Source organism: Buteo buteo, chromosome 3 (assembly GCF_964188355.1).
Source record: "Buteo buteo chromosome 3, bButBut1.hap1.1, whole genome shotgun sequence".
NCBI lineage: Eukaryota > Metazoa > Chordata > Aves > Accipitriformes > Accipitridae > Buteo > Buteo buteo.
The window spans coordinates 29,185,098-29,205,918 of NC_134173.1; the positions used below are offsets into that span (position 1 = coordinate 29,185,098).

Sequence of the window (20,821 nt, forward strand, 5' to 3'; positions counted from 1 at the left end):
TCCTTTAGCAGTCCTGCTGAAGCCCTATATATATACATACACACACATATATCTTCTGGCTACAAACCTACTAGAAAGGAGCAATAGGGCATTAGTAACTCAACACTCTGGAAATTACTCATAAAAATGTAAATTCCTAAGTCTGTAAATCTTGAATTGCCAATGCCAAATTCTCAGTAAAAATCTTATGGGTGCCGGAGCTGCTGTTCTCTTGTGAGAGCCATTCCCCCCGCCTCCCCCCAAAATGCCTCCTGCTGCATCCTCTGTTCTGGAGCAGCACTCGAAGGGCTTCCTGGAGCACAAGGCAAGGAGTGTTTTAATCCACGACATGCTGGAAGCTATCTCCCTAGGAGCTGAGCGACTTCTGTAACAATTTCAGCATGGTCTCACAAAAGCAGAGACAACTTAGGTCACAGCCTTAGTCTCCCCCTTCCTTCCAACCTTCCTTTTCCACTAATACTGGAATCTGTGGTCTACTTTGTCCATTTCTTTAGAGCAAAGAATATCATTTTCATAAGCTGACAGACCTAATTTACAATTCCATTAAAATGCTCAGATTTGCCCCTGAAAATGAAAATTAGTATGTTATTCTTCCCATCAATTTCTCAAATCACAGCTGCTGCAATTCTAATAGCAGTCACGTCCTAATTTAAGTTGCTGAATTAAAAGTAAACTTTTGGAAAATATACAGTACAGTGGAGACTGTGATCAATGGCCTGTATTAGAAATATAAGCTACAGTATCCATATTTCAATCTTTTACAATTACTTTATCTAAATACATTTAATCACTGTTTACATATGTTGATGTATTTAAGCTGCTTAAACATAGTAAGAGTTAGCCTTAGTAAGTACAATAAATACAAATCTCCTACAAACTCTTCAAATCATATCTCATAGAAAACTAAATGCTGGCTGCTCAAGTCATGTTTGAAGCAGATGTTAATCTTCAATTTGATAATCTGATTTATGGTAAATTAAACTCTTACATGAAAAGAAGCAATCTGCTCCCGGTCTAAAGGCTTTGTCACAGACAGCTGTCCTGAGATGGGGTTGATGATGAAGATGCCTGTTGGAGGTTGGTCAGCTCCTGGGCCAGTCACACTGTACCGCAGCGAGAGGCTTTTATCACGATCGGACCTAATCTACGTGTCAAAAAAGATAATGTTTACATTAGCCACAGACAACCAGTGGATGGGACTGCTGCCAAGACAAGCAGCAGCTCTTTTTTTTTTTCCATCTTTAAGCTAAACTTGTAAAAATAATTATTCTGGAAACAGTATAAAGTAAGTATAAAGCTTGAAGTTTTCTACTGCACTCTTTGTTTGCCAGAAAACTGGTCAATGAATTTTCAGGAACATAAGAATATCCCTGTTTATTTCTCCTAATAGGATGAATTGTATTAAAACAAAACAAGTAAGTATTCTTACCTTAAGCAGAAATGTTTAGATCCTAGAGAAAACATACACTATCATAAAACTATGCAAGAAATAAAAAGTCTGTTTTGGTTTTTTCCTCCTCCTATACCTTCCCAGACCAAAGCCACAGACTGTCTTCTGCTACTGGCAGTAGCCCTTTAGAAACTCACCATTTTTGTTTGAAGACTGAACTTTGGTCTCATCTTCCAAGGAAAAAATTAAAGGGCAGTGCATCTGGGAGGAGCAGGTGAATCACCAGCAAGCACATCAACAGAACAGAGCAAAAACATACCCCATCAACCTGGGCTAATGCTCTACCAAGTTCCAACAAATTGACCGTGACCAACCAGTACCACGGTTGAAAGCCCTCTCCTGTGCTGGGCTCCTGGCAATGGCCACATCTGTGCTGCAGAGTCCTGTGGAGCAGCTGGTGTCCTCACCTCATCAGATCCCTGTTCCTTCTGCCTCCTGGTGTAATCTTCCTCCCGCTCACCCCCACGCCCCTCCCCAGGTGGGAAACTCCAGTGCAGGAGACTGGAAAACTCCAGAACCAGCAGAGATCCTCCTTCACCACTTAAGGAATTCATCACAGCACTTACCACCCAACCCAAGGTCACCTTCCACCAGTACAGCAGCATAGGGACAGCTTAAAAAAAAACTAGTAAATGCAGCCCAGCCCGCTATGCAGAGGTAGCGACAGAAACCAGCCCCAAAGTCTCTGATAAACGTCTGGACAATGAACAAGACATCATTTACACAAAATCTCTTCAAGAGCTCTCCAAGGGACACTGAAACCACATTTCTATTAACTTCCTTACCCTAACTAATTCCTGAGGAAAAGGTCCTCTGGAATTTTCTGGTAGGTTGATTGGAGGAATAACCCAGTCTCTCTTCTGCCTCTTCAGAGGGCTGCTGTGCTTGTATTGTTGCCATGGAAATACGATGTCTTCAATTTTCTTTTGGTCCTTGCCCAGGTACAAGATAAAATTAAGCACATGTTAGAAGGAGAATTACTTGTAGATGTTATAAAATAACTCAGATACAATTACGTAATTGACCGAAAGGCTGTCTTTCCTCTGTGTTCACAGAACTGTTTTATTTCCATTCACAGTGCAATATGAAAATAACCAATATTATTTACAACGGCACTGCAAAATTAAGAACTCCCTTTTTCCTTATTCAAGGTGGAGGAGAAATGGGATTATAAACCATTATAGCATGGCACTACTGTGTAAACTATTCTGCACTTTCTGAAAAGTAGTTAATATTTTGCAGAATTTAATAGTATACTTTTATGTATTTCTCATTAGCTAGAACTTCAGTTCAGGTAATGTGCTACTGTACATTAAATTTAGATCTGGGTGTGCTAAAATATAATTTGAGTTCCAAGAGAAGTTTAATACATACTGGTAAGGAATGTCTCAAATATTTATGACCCTATTAAATCCCATAGAATTAATGCTGTAATTATTTTAAACCTATGTCAGCCATGATGGATGCAGTAGATGACCCACTTTACACATTGGGCATTAATCTCTGCTGGGTGTCAACATTCCCTTCCTATTCCCTTCTATATCCGCAGTCATTTCATCCTTTGGATGCCAGCACACATATAGCCATGCTAGCTTGCTTAAGGGTGGAGATAGGGCAACAAAAACATTTTCCAAATCTTTTGAAAGAAAAACTTTTTTTTTTTTGTAAATCTAATCAAATATGCCACAGAGTAAAACCAGATGCCCAATTGACGGCCAGATTCCACTACTTTATTTTCCGCTGATGGTAAGGATGCCTGAGCTGGATCTTTGGAAAGAACAGGGCATGCCCTGGCATATCTAAGCATCTGCTCTTTTACTAGACTTTTAGAGACAAAATGACAATATTTCCTGTGTTAAAAACATGCCTTAGCAGATTTAGAAGTAAGCAAACAAAAACCTGAAGATTACACAGCTTTGGTCTCCAGTGTGTTCTCAGGAAAAATGTCTTGCATAACCACACTGTCTATTTTGACATTATGCTTGAATTTTTAATGTGTACCCATTACAGGTATGTTAATTTATGAATAAATTTTGTTCTTTATTTGTAAACTAAGCACTTTATAAGAGAAGGTAAGAAACAGCAGGCAGCATGTAATGTAACAGAAAAAGGTAGTAGACCTAATACTGTTTTCCTAAAGTAAATGCATTGTTATTTGTATATTGCTAAGTCTGATTTTTGTTATAGTACATGGTTCATCCTATGGCAACTTCCAGCAGAGGGAGACTATCTCCCTTACCAAGTAGTGCTGGAATCATGAATAATTTACCATCTCCAATTTGATTATGAAGGGACCAGACATATCCAATATTCCCTGCCAGAAATGCTTTCCTACTACTGCTGTAAATCTACAGCTCCCATCCAATAAACGTGACTGATGCATTCTAGCACAGATTTGTTTATATTGTGGTTATATTTAACCGCTTGAATAAATAGTGTAATAGTTTCAAGCAACTTGAAATAAAGAAATGACCATGTCCAACTTAAATTCAGGTATAAGTCTCAAACTATACAAACAAAAAGCTCAAACATAAATGAATCCTATACACTTAAACAGGCATGTCTTTCCATGCCTTAGCAAAGCTACAGAATAACAGACTACAGAAAAGTTCTTTCTAAAGCTCCAGCCTTGCATGTACTAGGTGTCCATTAATAAACTGCCTCATGGAGAGGTGCATGACAGACAGAATCAAATCCCTATTTTTAGGCCTGTTTGTGGAGATACATTTATACAGCCTGCATTAGTTGTTTTACCTTTTCTGAAGCCCCTGCGAAGGCTGGTTCAGGGGTTAGCTTCACTCTCATTTGCCATTCTTCCTGGGTTTCCTTGTCTTGAGCAGACACGACAAACTCTGTGGGCTCCGCTGAAAGCTGAAAGCTTCGCTCTGCATAGACCACACCATCTTCACCTACTCTGAAATCTTCTGGCTCACTGCTTCCAAAGTGTATTTTTTTGTTTCCATCACAGCTTCGAAACCTCACTGTAAAACAGACACAAAATGAAGATCAAAAAATGAAAAAGCAGCCCACTTGAACTCAGTGTGACATAAAATGCATTAAGAACAAATACTCGAAGGCAGAAAGACTTAACTTGTTGCTACTACTATCACATGCAATTATGAGTTAAGACTTGTACTTTAGGGGTCAGCCCACATAATGGTGATATCCTTCTGTAGACTGCTAGGCAGAGATTTTAACCCTAGATAGACCACCTCCCTCCCAAAGACCCGCCCCTCCAGCAAGAAAACCATTTTGTCCCACATCCTACGCTACATTGCAGTTGGTTTCCAGTGGAACGGCTGCAGGGATTTGCACCTCAAGCCTCACAAAGATCCAGCCAAGTAAATTCATTAAAAAACCTCAACAAATTTAATTATGCTGCAACCATAATCACAAACACAACTGTGCTTCCAATGCCTTCTCTGCCAACGGGGGTAAGGCAGAAACCCAGAAGTCCATTGAGAGATTAACTTCCGTGCCCAGCTCAGCCAGTGATTCACCTGTATCATCTCAGGTAGGTCACTTATGAGCTCTGGGCCTGAGTTTCCTCATCCCTCATCTACCAGATGGAGGCAGCAGTAAATACTTACCTCATGGAGAAAATTAGAGAGGTCACTTTTTCTTTTATTTAAAGCTATTTCATGTACCACACATATCCATTCATCTACTTAGAAGCTACCCATTCCTGTTTAATTCCTCCCTCCTTCCTTCCGTCTTGTCTGAAAGATGCACATTGGAACAAGAAGTCAGTAAAACCTATTGTATAGATAACAATGTGAAGTGCACAAACCAGAACTGATAACAGGTTGCTGCTTTCTTTACCCGATTGCTTTCACTACCACTTATCTTCTGGGTTACTGCAAATAATAGTGAGTAAAAAACATGAAAGTGTGCTTTTATAACCAATGATCGTTCTTTAATGTTTCCAAAGGATTATGAAGTATTTTGATTGTATGGGCAATAGAAGTGCAAAACATCATTATGAAGGTTGTGCTGAAACGCACATAGTGAAGATGAAGACGAAATGAGGCTTTATGCCTCATTTCAGTTATTGGACTTTTTATATTGTGCTAAACCATGCACAAACTACTTAGCTTCAAAACCTAAAGGTCCTTCTCAAGAAAAATCACTGCTAAATATCATGTATCATATGCTTTCTTCTGTAATGCACTGTTTCCAGGAAGGTACTGAGAAGAATTGTACCTTTTTATATTTGAACTTCAAGGACCGAGCTGATGTTCAGATGACATATAAAATTTGTTTCCTTACTGCACCCTTTCAGTTATCTAGAATCTCGCACTTGCCCTCTCTAGGCAGAAAAGACTGTACTTTAAAAGGGTCCATCATGTACAAAAATGAGACAAAGCACAGCACTCCTCTACATAAATGAGGAAACGTCAACCTTCTTAATACTGATCTTGCTGGGCTGGACAGGCATACTGCTCTTTCCAGATGGCTTGCAGAGGTGGAAGGTCTCCCTCTGTGAAACGCCAGCCTCACCTCAGGGAGAAGAGCTTGCCATGTCCACAAAGCCCCGAAGCCAGGAAGAACCAATCTGCCTGGGTAAAAGGCTGAAGCCGCACCACTAGGGCTCCTCCGGTGGTCCTCTTTGTAGATGTTGCCTCAGGTCTTCCTCATTAGCAGTGAGAGTACTTCACTGAAATGCTGATAAATACTCAGCCTCTTGCGTAAGTTTTCTATATATTGCTCTCCAGGCAATCCCTATTGCTCCTCCAGTCCATCCTACCTGCTCCATAAAGTACAACTGACTTCCTTTACTATGGATCTACAGACTACAGGTCTGCAAGATTTGAAGGTGACAGAATCTCTGGTTTGCTGTTCACATGGGAGGAGAAAATTAACAGGCAGAATGTCCAGCTCCCAGATGTTGACCATCTCATTGATCTCCCACTCTTTTCAACAGCGAGCCTTGCAGCTTGAGTCAGCTTACCACGACAGTATGCTGAAATGCAACAGCCAACCAAGAAAAAGCACGATTCTAAGCCAAGGATATAAAACTACCAGTTAAAACAACTATACCAGTACACAGAAATCATTACCACAGTCCTAATTCTGCAATTCTGATTATCCAACCTTCAGAGCCAGATATTCTGTATTGTTTAGCTCAAAAATAAAGAGGTGTCCAAGAAGAGCTTACTCAAAAGTCACTACACCTAACGATTTAAGAACTTAATGACTGGACTACCAAACAGTGCTGCTCGTACTTCGGTTTGAAGGCACGGACTGCCCATACCCCAGGCATGGAGAAAGCTGGGCCGCCTCCAAGTGTCATCTCTGTTCACAAACAAAACTCTCAGTTAGAAACAGTTCACACTAAGAGACTAAGGAAAAAAACCAGCCTGCAATATAACCCATAGCTCTGTGCCTCTGCTGACCTCTCATCTGAGCTATAGTTGCTCTCAAAATCTGCTCTTCAAAAGAGTGTCTTGACCAAAAGGACAAAGAGCGAGCCAGATTCACCTCTGGCTCTTCCCGGACTTACTTCTGAAAAGCAGGGAGTGGGAATGAGAATGAATATTAGTCTATAATTTGATCATTACTGTTTTTCAAAAAGGTGAAATTTAAAATGAGTATTATAGTCATTGTGGTCCAAAAGATGAAGATATCACAATATTTTATAAAAAAAATATTTCCCAACTATTGCCCAGGAACATAATATATTCATTTTTTATATATTCAAATTTATAAAGAAGAGGATTTCTTTCCCTCCATCTTCTTACACACAGACTCCAGTAGCCAAAAAACCCAAGAAAAAAACACGCTGCTAGCCACTTCATTGATATTCCTCCTCCAGGCAACTGCGTATTACGAAATTCAATGAAAATCCCTTTCCTTTGACAGTATCCTGGTAAAAACGTATAAAATTGTCAATGCATTGTAAGAATTATTCTCCCTTTGCAAGGAGCACACATTAGCAAATTATACTCAAGTATAACCATCTATAATTAAATTCCCTTGACAGAGTACAGGTTGTGCAGTAGCTACTCTCCCCCCAGTTGCATGGTTATCAGTCTTGTAAATTCGATTTAGATCACTTTGCTTCATTTTTCAGAGTTCAACTGGTATGAACAAAGACTGATTTCCAACTGTAGGTTTTTGGGTGAAGGTTTTTGAAAAAATGCTACAGGGAATTTTTTTTTCACTGAGAATTTTTTTCATTGTTTATACCAACCATGTTCTTTCTAACAACCACACAAAAGGGAGGCATGCTTTCCAAAAGTCACTTTATGTTGACAGATCAATCATATGGATTCTTTTCATTAACCCCCCCCTAGATATACTATGCAGCATCTTAGTCACTTTATATGCAGTAAAAAGAGTAATCAAGTATCTGATTTTACTGCTTTTTAATAACACTCGCTGCATAAATGATCAGATATATCTCACAATCTGTAAAAACGGCTCACAGATTTTTAAGTATTTCTCTTTTAAGTATCTTGCACATCTTCTGAAAAGTATCTGCTTTTTAAAAGTATATTATTTGAAAGCACCAGGAAGTATTCAATCACAATCTGAAATAGAACTAAATTCTCTATAAAGAGAAGAGCTTTGGTCATATCAATGCAGTAATATGCAGCACGGGAGTAAATGCAATCAGTTCACATGCTCAAAATAAGGCCATGCACAAAGATTTACAGAAACAGGGTCTTTAAAACAGAAGAAAAGTTGTAATTAGTATTAGTATATTATTATTATTATTAAACATTAGACCCCAAGACAAAAGACCATTAGTATCCTAATTTGGGAGTCTTTTCTTGTCCCAAAACCAAGACAAGTATAATCTATTAAAAAGGAACAAAAAGGACTTGTGTGACTACAACATTCTAAAATGAAAATCTACAGCTCTGTGGTAGAGCAAGCTTTCAAGTTAACACTCTTGCATGGGAGTAATTACAACATATGCATACATGTGTAGTGTACAAAATGTTAAGAACTAAACATGCAAATTCATTTAAAGTGCACTAGAGAGCTACACCACTCATACTCGGTCTAATGAGATGAATGATTCATAGTGTCTATAAAATACATGTCTAACCTCATGTACCTTACTAGTAATCTTCAATTAACTAGAACCATTTCTCAGACAATAAAAACCCTTTTTCAGCTACTCACGTTGGTTTGCACTCTTTGACAACCTGCTTCTGCTCTTTTTGTCTTAGGCAAATAACATCAGAATTACTTGACCCCAAGGACTGAGCACAGAATGATATAATGGGCTATATTATTAACATCAATTTTTCATGAACATACTCATGTACAATATAGAATATTAATACAGAATTTTCATTACTTGCTTTGATCCCAAGACAGTTGCATTGAGTTTGTCACGTGAAGTTTTGCACTTTGAAAATATCCCAATTCACTTGTAGATAACTTCCACATGCATACAAACAAACAAAAAAGTGTGTTTCCTTCTGTAAATTTGCTGGAACAGTATTACTCCTCTTGAATGCTATTCTCAATGCCTAAGCACCAACCTCAAGGCGAAAGCTCACTTAGAGGACATTACAGAAACCGCAACAAATTCCAAGTGCTAACAACATATGCATTCCAGCAATACAGTTTAGAGTGTGTATCATAAAATGGAAAACCGAGGTATATTTAATCCACTCAGGATCACTCTCTAGCAGATAAAATAAATGGAATAAGAAAGTAGCTTACATACAACTACCTGCCACATACCACTTTTACCTTTGACAGAATGAGAAATTACATGGAAACATTCTGCTTGAACTGTCTAGCTATCTGCATCCTTAATATCTGAACACTACCTTCTCCAAGAACACTCTATTTAACAAGTCTTCCTACTTTTCAGAGAGAGAAACTGGAGAAAACTACACTAAAACACATAAAATTAACTACTTTATAAATTATTCATTTTATTCAGACTGATTACTTCTGTGTCTGTAAGGTGACCTGTTAGTCCTACTAACAGAGTTCACATGCTCATATTTCAGCTCATAGCTTGTTGGAGTGGCATGTGAAATGCCCATGAGACATCCTTTACTACAATTATAGATAACCTTCAAGAGAAATGGGTTTCTGACATCATGGTAGACCATTATAACCACAAAGAACTGAACTACATTCTAACTTGCCTTTTCCATCACCAGCAGCACTTTTAAAGTGGGTCTGATTTTAGAACTTCCCGAGCCCAGCTCAAAAACATTATTTATTTTTTGATTTTTTGATACATGAGTGGTCTACAGCAGCCAGGAAAATGTCTTGTTCTCACTTGTAAGCTGAGAAAATTAGCTACAGAAATTGCTGATGCAAAATAAATACGGAATATAATCAGGTTATTTTTAGACATTTTCCTACCTATATTATAATTCAATTTGTCATTATATCCTTTAGAGATACTTCAATACATCAGTGTTGTTTCTAATAGGTTCTTCTAGCCTTTTTTCAAATCCCCTTTTTCTTTTCTACTTTTATATTCATGCTCTGTAGTTTATCCCATACTCCAGACCATCCAGAAAAATCTCAAAGCACTACTCTTTTTGAGCCTTTCTGGAGTAACCAACCTACGACAATTTAAAAGAAAGCCTGGCTGTCAAAAGGCAGCTGCTTACCACTTTCTGAAAGGCAAGCCTGCTAATTCAGTAATTGCTTTTGAAAACCTCTGCCTTTGTGCTGAGCACTGCGTTCCACCACGCCAGCCCACACCAAGTAGAAGGCTACTTCAGCGGGTCACAGGAAACCAACTGGAGTTTTGCCACTTGCTAAGGGCCAAATATGGCCATTTGATTCTAATTCCTATTTTCACTTGACTTCACAAGCTTTACGGCCTGGTACCAAGTGAAAACCAGGCTCTGAAGCTCGCAAGATGGGAAAAAAAGGTGTCACACCAGAAAGTGTCAGCTGAGATAAAACTGGGGATACATTCAAGCTATTTACCAACTTTAGGTGTTTTGTGATCTGACTCATAGCAGCTTAACTTTTCACATTTCCATGCTGTGCTGTTTGTTTAATCATATGCCTATTCAGTTAGGAAAACAATAATTAAAAGGAAAAGTGATTTGAAAGAGTTGTGGTTTAATTCATACTGTATACTTATTTCATTAAGTAAACAGTTCCAGAGTTATCTGCAGCAGGAATTAGGTAAAACCTAGTAAAAAACCTTTACTCTGTGGAACTAAGATGCTAAGTGAGTAGTCTACTGCAGTAAAGCTATGAAGTTATACGAAAAGTTGTATGATACACTGGTAAAAATAATTTGTGCTAGTTACTGCAACTAACGTTCACTCAGTGCAATTCTCTTTCCTGCCCCACTCCGCAGACTGCTAGTTCTAGACAGACAAATACGCACATTTCCTAAAATAACTTACTTTCAAAGCAGTCTGGCAGCCTACACAACAGAAGGACAGTGGATGTGGACCTCCCTCTCCCTATTTCTGCAGCATATATTTTTCATTCTTAATTTGTGCAATTGCATTTTGATATTTTTTCAAGTATTTTGTTGCAGGGTGCAACTGGGAAATATTAAAGCCCAGAACATACTCTGTCCTACATTAGAGGACTGCCTCCTCAAAAACACTACTAACTCAAACACTAAGGTCTATTTTTCAAGTATTTTCTTTCACAGGTAGCTATCACCAGACTGTCCAATTCTTGCATTCACAGTGAAAGACTCGCACAGTTCTTTAATAAAATGCCATCTAGTTTCCAGTTCCCATAATCCTCTTTGTTTACAGAACAAAGTCGTAACAGGCATGCCAGAATGAAAATGGGGATAATGTTCTTTCTATTCGATAGAAATGCCTCTGCAGCTTTTCAGAACAGGAATACCAGACATCAGCAAAACACAGGACTGGTATCTCAAACAGAGTCCAAATTATATCTGATTCACTGATCCTTTTCAGTCCTTGCCTCTACCACTCACTGACACAAAGATCTTCTGCGCTTTGACACCCCTTTTGTCTTTATTTTAGAAAAAATAAAATGCAGAAAAAGAGAATAAGCATCTTCGAGAAGGGGAAATACTTATATTTCAACAACTGCTTTTAAAACACAAAAAGGTTTCTTCCCCTTTTCCTCTGTTCTGTATTGTTTAAGGTAGTTTCACTATAGCTGAGCCTATAGGCCCCTGCAGACTTCTGCGCCAGGTTTTTTTTCTAAATGATGCTAGCTGAAAGAAAACTCGGTAATAAATGTCATTTCTGTACTCTGGAGTACGCAATGCACCTTTAATACTCTCCCAAGTATAGCATTCTACACAGTAATAAAAAGAAGGATTAAACACTAATCTCTTATACCCATAATGCATCAACTGACTACACCTGCTAAAATCCAATTTGGTAATTAAAAAATATATCTGTGGAACAGTTGAACCAGGAGACTAAAGGGAAAGTACTGTCTCTGCTGATAGCTAACAGAAAACAGTTTCAAAATTCAGGCGCTTAACACAAACCTATTTTTACCTCTATTCATTTTTCTGTGACCTTAAGCGGTGTAAGAAACAAATACCTACAATTATGGTACAGCAATTAAAGGGCAGTTTTATTGCTACAGTAATGACTTAAATATCTAGTAAAAACTAGATAAATAGCTTTGCCTTTTAGTCTATCTTTAGAAAATGCTAAAAAAAAGTTAGCTTATTCTTTTTTTTATTTTGTTGTGTCCCGTCCCCCCCCCTTGTTAGCAATAAGGAGAGTGAGAACAGAGAATAGATGCTTTTATATGTTCTCTTTGCTAACTGTTCCTGGCCCAAAGTCCTTTTAGGCTTCAGGTTTCACACTCTTTTTCTAGCTCATCTTTCTTTCTTCTTTATTCTTCCTCCTCCCCCTCTCTCTAGGTGTTCTGTTTTCTAGATTTTTTTAAACTTACTTTAAAAATGCTCCCTGATGCTCCCATTTTTCCTGCCCCCTCTTTCAACTGTGCTCCTGACACATGTGTAGAGGTGCCAAAGCATTATAAATTTCAGGCTGACAACCCAGGCTGCAGCTCAGGCTTCAAGTACACCTAGGCAGAAAGAGCCCGTCACTGGAGGGCTGTCTTTAAAAAAATAAACTAATTAACTAAATAAATAAAAATGCAGGCTCCTGGAGTTTCTGTAAAGAGCCAGGACTTGCTGAAATATCAAAGGGGCACGTACTTTCAAATGAGCTGATGATCTGTTTCACCAATTCACCCGCTCAGCAGTATTCCATGGTGGCTTAAGCCCCCACACTAAAAGGGGTTTAGGAGCAACAACAGAACATAGGGGAGAAACATGCATATATCACGTTTAGGCTATATGTCACTTGTTACTATGAAAAGAAATAAAATAAAATTAGGGATTTTTCTCCTTAAATTACAGGACTACTCAGGCAGAAGCAAGTGTTGTATTTGCACTGCATTGCAACAAACAAAAATTCCCAGCTCTGACAAAATGGCAGCGATCCTGCCAACACTCCTGCTTCCCATTTTAAAAAAGGTGTCTTGAAACACATGCGGGACCATTTAAAGTTCTGTATTCTGCTGCATACCCCAGGATATCACCTATCGCTTGGGAGCACGTTTTGTAGTCCCTCACAGGTGGCTACGGATGCAGCAAGGGGAAAGGGGACAGTTTTCCCTGAAGTTGCTCTTCAACAAACCAGAGCCCATTGGAGTGAGATGACCCTCCACGAACATCAGCACTGCTTTTCCTCTCTCCTCTCCTCCCTTCCTTTCTCTGGTTGTCCAATGCTCTGGTGGTGTTTGCCACTCCCCCACAGGTCATTCCTCTGGGCACACTATTGGTCTAATTTTCCAAACCTGCACTTATTTTTAATGATTGTTAGAAGGTCCTCTATCATCCTCAAGTTACCGTGGCAGCTCTGTGTGCCACATCTTTCCTACAAGATGAATTCTGTTATCTCCGGCAGGAACCTGGAGAACCTCCCAGCCAGCAGAGCTGGACATCGACACACAGACACAACCGCACCAGTGTCCCTGTGGAAAACGGCGGGCACAGCCGATCTCAAAGCAGAGCCACCCTGTAACACAGGGGTGCTCATTACCTTAGCAAAGGCATAATGGTGAAAAAAATATCCTATCTGCTTGAAAACTGCTTTTGTATCAAAAAAAGGGCAGGAAACCTCACAGTTGCTGAACGGGGTAGAAGAAGAGCAGAGACAGCCTAGCAGTATTTACACTGATGTGTTAGACAGCAATAAAAAATCATAAATCCTAGGGATTATACTATCACTGGATCATGTCCAGTAGGCCTCAGGCAAAAACTAGTTGCCATGGCAGCTTAATGTTATCTAGTCAGACCTCAGGTTTTTATTATTATTGTTATTATTATACACAGATATCTGACCTTAAAAAAATCAAAAAGCACCTGGTGACTGGTGCAGGCTAGTACAGTCTATTTCACAGCCAGGCAACAGTAGTACTTCCCATAACAAAGCAGAGAACTCAAAAAGCTAGGGCAATAGGTCTATCTCATTATAAGGCAGTACCTGTGGGTGAAAGTAACATCTAAATGGGTGTTCTCTCCCTCTACGTATTGCTTTCATCATTTAAAATGGCAAAGATGACATACTAATTAATCATTAATTAATTAATCAATCATTAAAGAGGGAGAAATGCCTAATTTCATATATTTGAAGGTACCTTTATCACCTGGGTTCATTCAGTAGATTGTTACAGCATCTCTCCGAACACACCTCACATTCCCCTCAGATGCAATAAATGTGTGTAGAAACCTTAAAAATACACAAAGGACCACTGGTATTAGCCATCCTGTTTAAATGAATTAGAAATATATAGGGAATCATTTGACACTGCTGACCATCTAAGTTCACCTAAAACATTGCAACACCATACTGAAACCTTAAAGTTGTATTCAGTCCTACACATAGCAACAAAGAGTAATTAGTACATATTCTACATGTTTTTCCTCTTGAGCTAAAATAAGTACAATGATCAGAAAAAAAAAAACCCAGCACTGGAATACTTTTTTGTGGCTGGCACTTAGTGAATGCTTACGGATGATTATTAATTACTTTTATCTTCTTGGTTGATTGCCTAAACCATATTCTCAATGAGATGAAAACCGTCCATCATTTGCAATGTTACCAAATCTTGACAGCACAAAAGGAAAAAATAAAGAGAATGAGAAAATTGGCTTCTTTGAGTCTGAGCTATGGACTCAGGACCTCAGACTCGAGTCTTTTCAAATTACTATTTTATTTCATGTAAGGTCTACCTGGCTCTAGATAAGTTAGAGAAACACTAGCTGCAAGCAGAAGTAGTATCATCGCTTCATGTCTGACTGCACTATTTAGTGCAAACTCTTTAAAATGACCAACATGAAGTCTCCTGTGTACAGCTGACACAGTTTAAGTCAAAGTTCAAGTGATGCTACTTTCCTTCAAGAGCATTTACCATTCCTTCTGTATCTTGTCTAGGGATTACAAAATTACGAGGCTCAAATAATCCACTTAAATTCAAATTGACAGTAATATAATTGACAGGGAAAAAAAAAAGTTGTTATGCTAGGAAAAAAACACTCATAAAAACTGTTTTCTTCACAAAACGCAGACAAGCATGACAGCAGCACAACATGGTACCTGGGTTAATACACGAAGGAATAAAAAGAATAATCCTCGGATACAATATGCAGACAAATGAGAGGGATACGGACAGACTTCATTTAAGAGGCAACTTTCAATACAGCCACCACAAAATTAAGACATACTTTAGGATCCTATGCCAAGACAACACTGTGCAAATTTATGCAATTTATTCCAGGTGGGAACAGAGACAGACCTGGATGAACAGACTCTCATTTAACAATCATGATTCAGTCCAGCCACAGAAGAACAGAAAAGAAAAAGAACAGATCTTTTGATATATTTGAAGATAAGCTTCCTATGATAAATTCAGCATATATTTTGTGTCTAGACTTTCCTGCGGGCCTTGTGAGCGCAAAACACAAGACACTTGACATTCAAATTGTGTTAGATTGGAATAATGCCTGAAAATGGCAGGGTCTTGACTGATTGAACTCAAACTGAAAATTCTACTTAGAGCAAAGCCTAAGGACAGGAGCACGATTATTACCTTTCTGAACCCTTTTGCTGGTTTGAACAGTTACATGAGCTTCAAGACCAAAGATTACAGTTATAAATATTGCAATGAAAACCCTACATGTGGTAATGGCTCCTAAAGGGAATCATTAGGATTCATTTCTGGATGTGGCAATTAACCTATTACTGTCTGAGTCAAGACTATTTTGCTGAGAAGCAGTGAGGTATTGTACTCTATGCAGTCTTGATTTTTCAAGTATTAGTCATGACATCCTAAATTTCTTAGTAAAGATTAGGCAGTATCACCCTCCAAATGCCCAGACTGCAAAGTGTCTGGGGATTATTCCTACATCAGTCAGCATAATGGGACTGATCCTTGACTGAGAGGCCTAGGTACTAGATAAAGATAATAGTAACTTCTAACAATTTACATGAATCAAACACTGTCTGAGCAGCTAGATAATGGAAACATTCAGTGGTAACTTGCTGAGTCAATGCATCATAAAAATGAAACTAAATTTGCCTTTAGAAACCCAACTAGTGTCTTCTTCCAATAGGAAGGCATTTCTTGCTTTGCTTACCAAAATACTGAATACTTGTTTCGAAAAGGAATCTGAGCGGAAAAGCCCCATTGTAATAGCCATTGAAATGTTGAAATGTTTATTTCAACTGCCATCTGTATTCCTCTCCATTTTCCTCAAACGTTTGAATTCCCCAGAAAGACACCTGTGGCATTCACTCATGAGAACAAACATCTCTTTTCACTTACTCTCCCCCAAAACAATGCTTGTTTGCAAAGGGAATAAAGAAAGTCACACTACACTTGCTCTGTACTTCAGAAAATACTACCCAGCGTGTCCTACAGTAATGACCGCTGATGCAGAGATATTTTTCCTTAGGATAAGCATTATCATGAACATTTTGTACAAAGATCACCAAAATGCTGTACTTCGATAGCTAACACAAGCAGATTCATGATCTATCTAAATGATTGTGAAAGTTACTCATGGCAAAATTATTTCTTTTCCAGGTGCATGATGTGCAGTTCCTCTCCAATAAATCTCAGACATGTCTTTGTATGCATATGAAAATGCTTTTGGTCATAAATGAAAGTTTCACCTATCGAGAGAAGACGAAGTCATTCAGTGAGACAACACAGTGAATTTCTGTTGAAACAAAACTGTAGAGCGTGAAATAGCAACCTGTCATCAGATGTTGGGAGTCTGATGTTCATCAGCAGCAGCTAAAACCACCCTCTCCTCCCACCGATGTCTGAGGGAGCTGACAGCCATCTGCATGCAGGTCTGGCCAGTCTACATCCTGTAGGCAAGGACTAGAGTCAAACTCTGCAACGATGTTTAGGATCTATTTAGCTAGGGTTTACAGCTGTGTTCTAGGAAGTTCAAAAAAACCAAAACAACACCACAAAAAACCCAAACCAAAAATCCCACCCCCAAAAACCACAAACAAAACCCCAAACCAAGCCAACCAACCCAACACAAAAAAAGCCACAAAAAAACCCCCCTAACACACCCTGCCCCTGAAAAATCAAACCAAAAGAAAGCCAGGGCTCAATGTTTTCTATTCATTTCAAGTAACTTGAATGCAGGTGTTCTCCACTACAATCTATTTTCTATTAAAATGTGCACATTGTAATTGGAGAATGGACCCACAGCCATGCCACCCTACCTCATTTTACATTAAAGGTGAGGAATTCAGTTACCCTCAGAGGAGGCTCCCCAGTGAGTACAGCCCGAGAGCCTGCAAACACAGGCTCAGCAGTTGGCTGAAAGGCACCGTCCAGAACATGTGGCGTCACACATCTTCAGCTTTGTTTGGACAGGCTGCTCACAGGGACAGTACTGCAGACCTTCCTGCCCAGTGGAGAGAGTCCACATGACTCGTGCATAACACTTTGACAAGGTAATCAGGTTAGCAAGCAATATAATCAATTCGAGCACCTGTCTCAGCCGAGAGCTCCGAGTCTGGAATAACTCTTACTAAGTTGGGCAATACCTACGGTAAATGAGTGATGTGTTATTTTGATTTATTTCTTAGGGCTCAGATCGTGGTACCTAAAGCTCACCTTCCAATCAGAAAGGGATTTTTGCAAACTAAACGCAGCCTCTCCACCAGCAAGAGGAAGCAGCAGCTGAAATGGAACGGATCTGACCTTACACTAAACATCTGAGCTACATTTTAAAATACTGGCATCGAGACATTATTACTTTGCTTTGATATGCTGCCAAAGAGCCACTGAAAATTGAAGTCCATTTAGAAGTCATGTCCATTTTTCAATAAACGTTGTAAGACTGTGTACATAGCTTAAGGATGTTACAAAAGACAACAGACTATGATGTCATAAAATAATAATATGCATGCAAAGGTCTTAACAGATTCCTGCTTAGTAATGTCATAAATCAGAAAAATTACCAAAGAACATAGAAGTGATGCCACAAATGAATTGCATATGGTAAAGTGGTATGCAGAAAGGCATTTGGGTAAAATTAGCAAGACTTTTTGGCTCACAAGCGCACAATGTGGCTGCTGTTCTTTATTAGAAGTTAACATTTTGATAAAGTTCACTGTAGTGCTTTTTTTTTTTTTTTAAATGCAGACATGTCACTTTTAATGTGCAACTGTTGGCATTTTGCCTATTACAGACATAACTTACGGATTTCCAAGAAAATTGGTATCACTAATCTACGTGCTTTTTCTTTAACTCCTTTGTTGCTGGATGTGTCCAATACTACAATTCAGCTTTTTCTTTGAGGACCAATGAAACAGACTAGCTTGAGATATCTGATATTTTAGTTATGCAACTGTGATTTATCTGTGGTACTCAAAAAGCCCTCAGGATAAAAATCAGTAACTGCATTCAATCTATTTACAAATCACATTCAACTGTCATGTACAGATGCATAGCGTTTTTTTTTACTTTAGCTTACCTTCAGATCCATTAGATTTCTGCTCTTTTGCCAAGTATCACAATGTTAACTTGTTTTAGTATTAATTAATCTCCCTTTCCTTAATACGCCTTGTCTCCACCATGTCTTTTCTTAACCTGCCTTCTGCATATGACAGAACCCAATTCTCTGCCTTTGTATTTTTCAACTAGACATCTCCAAGTGGTGTTTGCCATAAAATGTTGTCCTGGTTTCACAAGGCAAATGTGTCCATGTTGCTCAGGCTAACACTATTGCTACGTAGGTCCTTGTCTCTTAGGTGCCAGTGAGGTCTCTTCTATCATTCTCCAAAATGGGAAAGATGGGGATAGAATAAAAAAGTCTCAGCTCCTAAGGTAACATACACAACGGTCTTGCCAAAATCTTCATGCAGGGTAGCAGAACCAAGACAAAGATCAATGCCTTAGGAAATGGATGTCCCTCACCTGGGATGGCTTACTGCACGGTATTTCAGGAAACAACAACATGGGACACATCACTTCTTTTCACTATTCCGTCAAATGCCTTCTCCCCATCACAACTAGAGATGCTCTGACCTAACGATGGATGAACAGTGAACTCATGCTGTCTTTATAGAAGATTCAGAAACAATTCTTAAAGCCATTCTAACAAACAGGCAAGACCTAAATTCAGAAGACTTCCACAAAGGAATCAGAAATAGCATAAAGGTCTGTAAAGAAAAATTCAAAAGTAATACTGAGTAATCAAAAAAAAAGGAATGAGGTAAACTAAAACACCACTCTCAAAACACTGTCCTGAAAACCTGTCACCACTTAAAACTATGTATAGAAATCTTTGTCATCATATGTTAAAAAAAAAAAGAAAAAAAAAGGTATGATTCATGTAAATGTTTCCTCTCTTATCAAATAGGACCATTCTCTCTTTGTGGCCTAATCAGGTCAAAAGCATAGTTGAGCCTGTGGTGCTCGCTGACCTGAAGGGAAAACTGAATGTTTAAGAACAAAAAAAGCTATGTCATTTCTCTAGATGAAAATGGAAAGGATCCATCCTTCCCTAAATGTCTTTTCAGTAAGGTAGAAGTTTTTATTTTAAAAATATTTATTAATAATATTTGATACTTTTCTTGGTTGTGGTCATCCAATACCAGAAGGCTTTGTCCTTTACTTTTTTCATCCAAGCTTGAAATACATGTAGAAGGCCTAGTCAACAAATGTATATAAACTTTGAATTAGAGGACTGGCTCATCAAAACTAAACACAGTTTTGATAATGTTTAATGCTGTGCTGTAAAATATTGCTGCTTTCTGAAATTAAATTTACCAAGTTTTTAAAAGGTGTATTTATGTTTCCTGACATAGTACTTCCGTACATTTACTGGACCGATAGCCAAGTCTACATTTCTCATCTGCTCGTAAACATCGTGCACATGTAGTAATGTTTTGATTATTTCTTTTCCCTACCTTGAGTGACAAATTCAAAGAAAAACAAACAACAAACTTCTTGGGGGCTTCAAATGCATCTGCTACAAAGCATAGTCTAAGGTAAATAAAAACTGCTCAGTAAAGGAGGCGGGGCATGGGGCATAACGTGTACCGCTGCCTCCATTAATACTGCTCTACTGGGTGACCCTGAAGAACATCCCTCCCTGGTCAAACAGGAGGAGTTTCCCTGCAGAAGCAAAGCAGAGGTGGAGAGATGAGGTGAGGAGGATCCACCGCTACGGCTGCCAGGGCTGAGCCGGGCAGTTTCACACAGCACGGGGCAAGCCCCTTCTGAGCCCGACCGCAAGCTGTTTCTACTCCTCCTGTAACTGCTACAGACCTCTGTCTTTCCAGACAAGGGGAGCCACCTCGGCCTCTCCTCAAACGAGGAATTTATGCTCTGACACACAAACACACAGCTCGAGAATACAACATCAAACAACACAGAAATGCTGTAGCCCTGAGTTTTCCAGCGACACTGCTGCAGGGGCAGCTTTGCCATGCAGGCAGGACAAGGGGTCACGCAGGTCAGCAAAATATCAAGGGCAGCAAATTGTTTAGTGACTGTTTTGTTTACTGCGCAAGTGGCTTTTGACTGGGAGGGGTGGTAATTCTTTCCAGATTGCCTTGGGCAGTGAAAGCTATAAAAGCATTTGTACTTGACTGGTGTCTAGGGAAATCAGACCGAGTCCTAGGTCTGTTTCTTTATCAAGTTCGCCAAGTGGTACGCTACGCTACGTGTGGCACACTTTTTCTTTTCCCCCCCTCTCTCTCCCCCTACCCCAGTTATTCCACTTAACATGCCCAGAAAGAGTATTAAGCATGCCAGTCCAAAAGCAAACAAAAAGCAGGCAAACAATTCCCTCTGATGCTCAATATTTAGCAAACGGCCTTTGCAAAGGTTTACAGTTTGAGCAAGAATTTGCCCTCATCTTCACAG

At 39.1% G+C, this 20,821-nt stretch overlaps 1 protein-coding gene across 3 annotated transcripts in view; it reads right to left on the minus strand.

Annotated features, from left to right (window-relative positions):
- The window catches only part of CDH2 (cadherin 2), a 117,453-nt gene that overhangs the window by 34,901 nt on the left and 61,731 nt on the right, over window positions 1–20,821 (minus strand). For all 3 annotated transcript variants that reach the window (XM_075023192.1, XM_075023193.1, XM_075023194.1), the window contains exons 3-5: window positions 4,205–4,431; window positions 2,236–2,382; window positions 989–1,144 (exon numbers count right to left, since the gene is read on the minus strand). In XM_075023192.1, coding sequence (XP_074879293.1) covers window positions 989–1,144; window positions 2,236–2,382; window positions 4,205–4,431 — 530 coding nt within the window. The remainder of the gene's footprint in view (window positions 1–988; window positions 1,145–2,235; window positions 2,383–4,204; window positions 4,432–20,821) is intronic.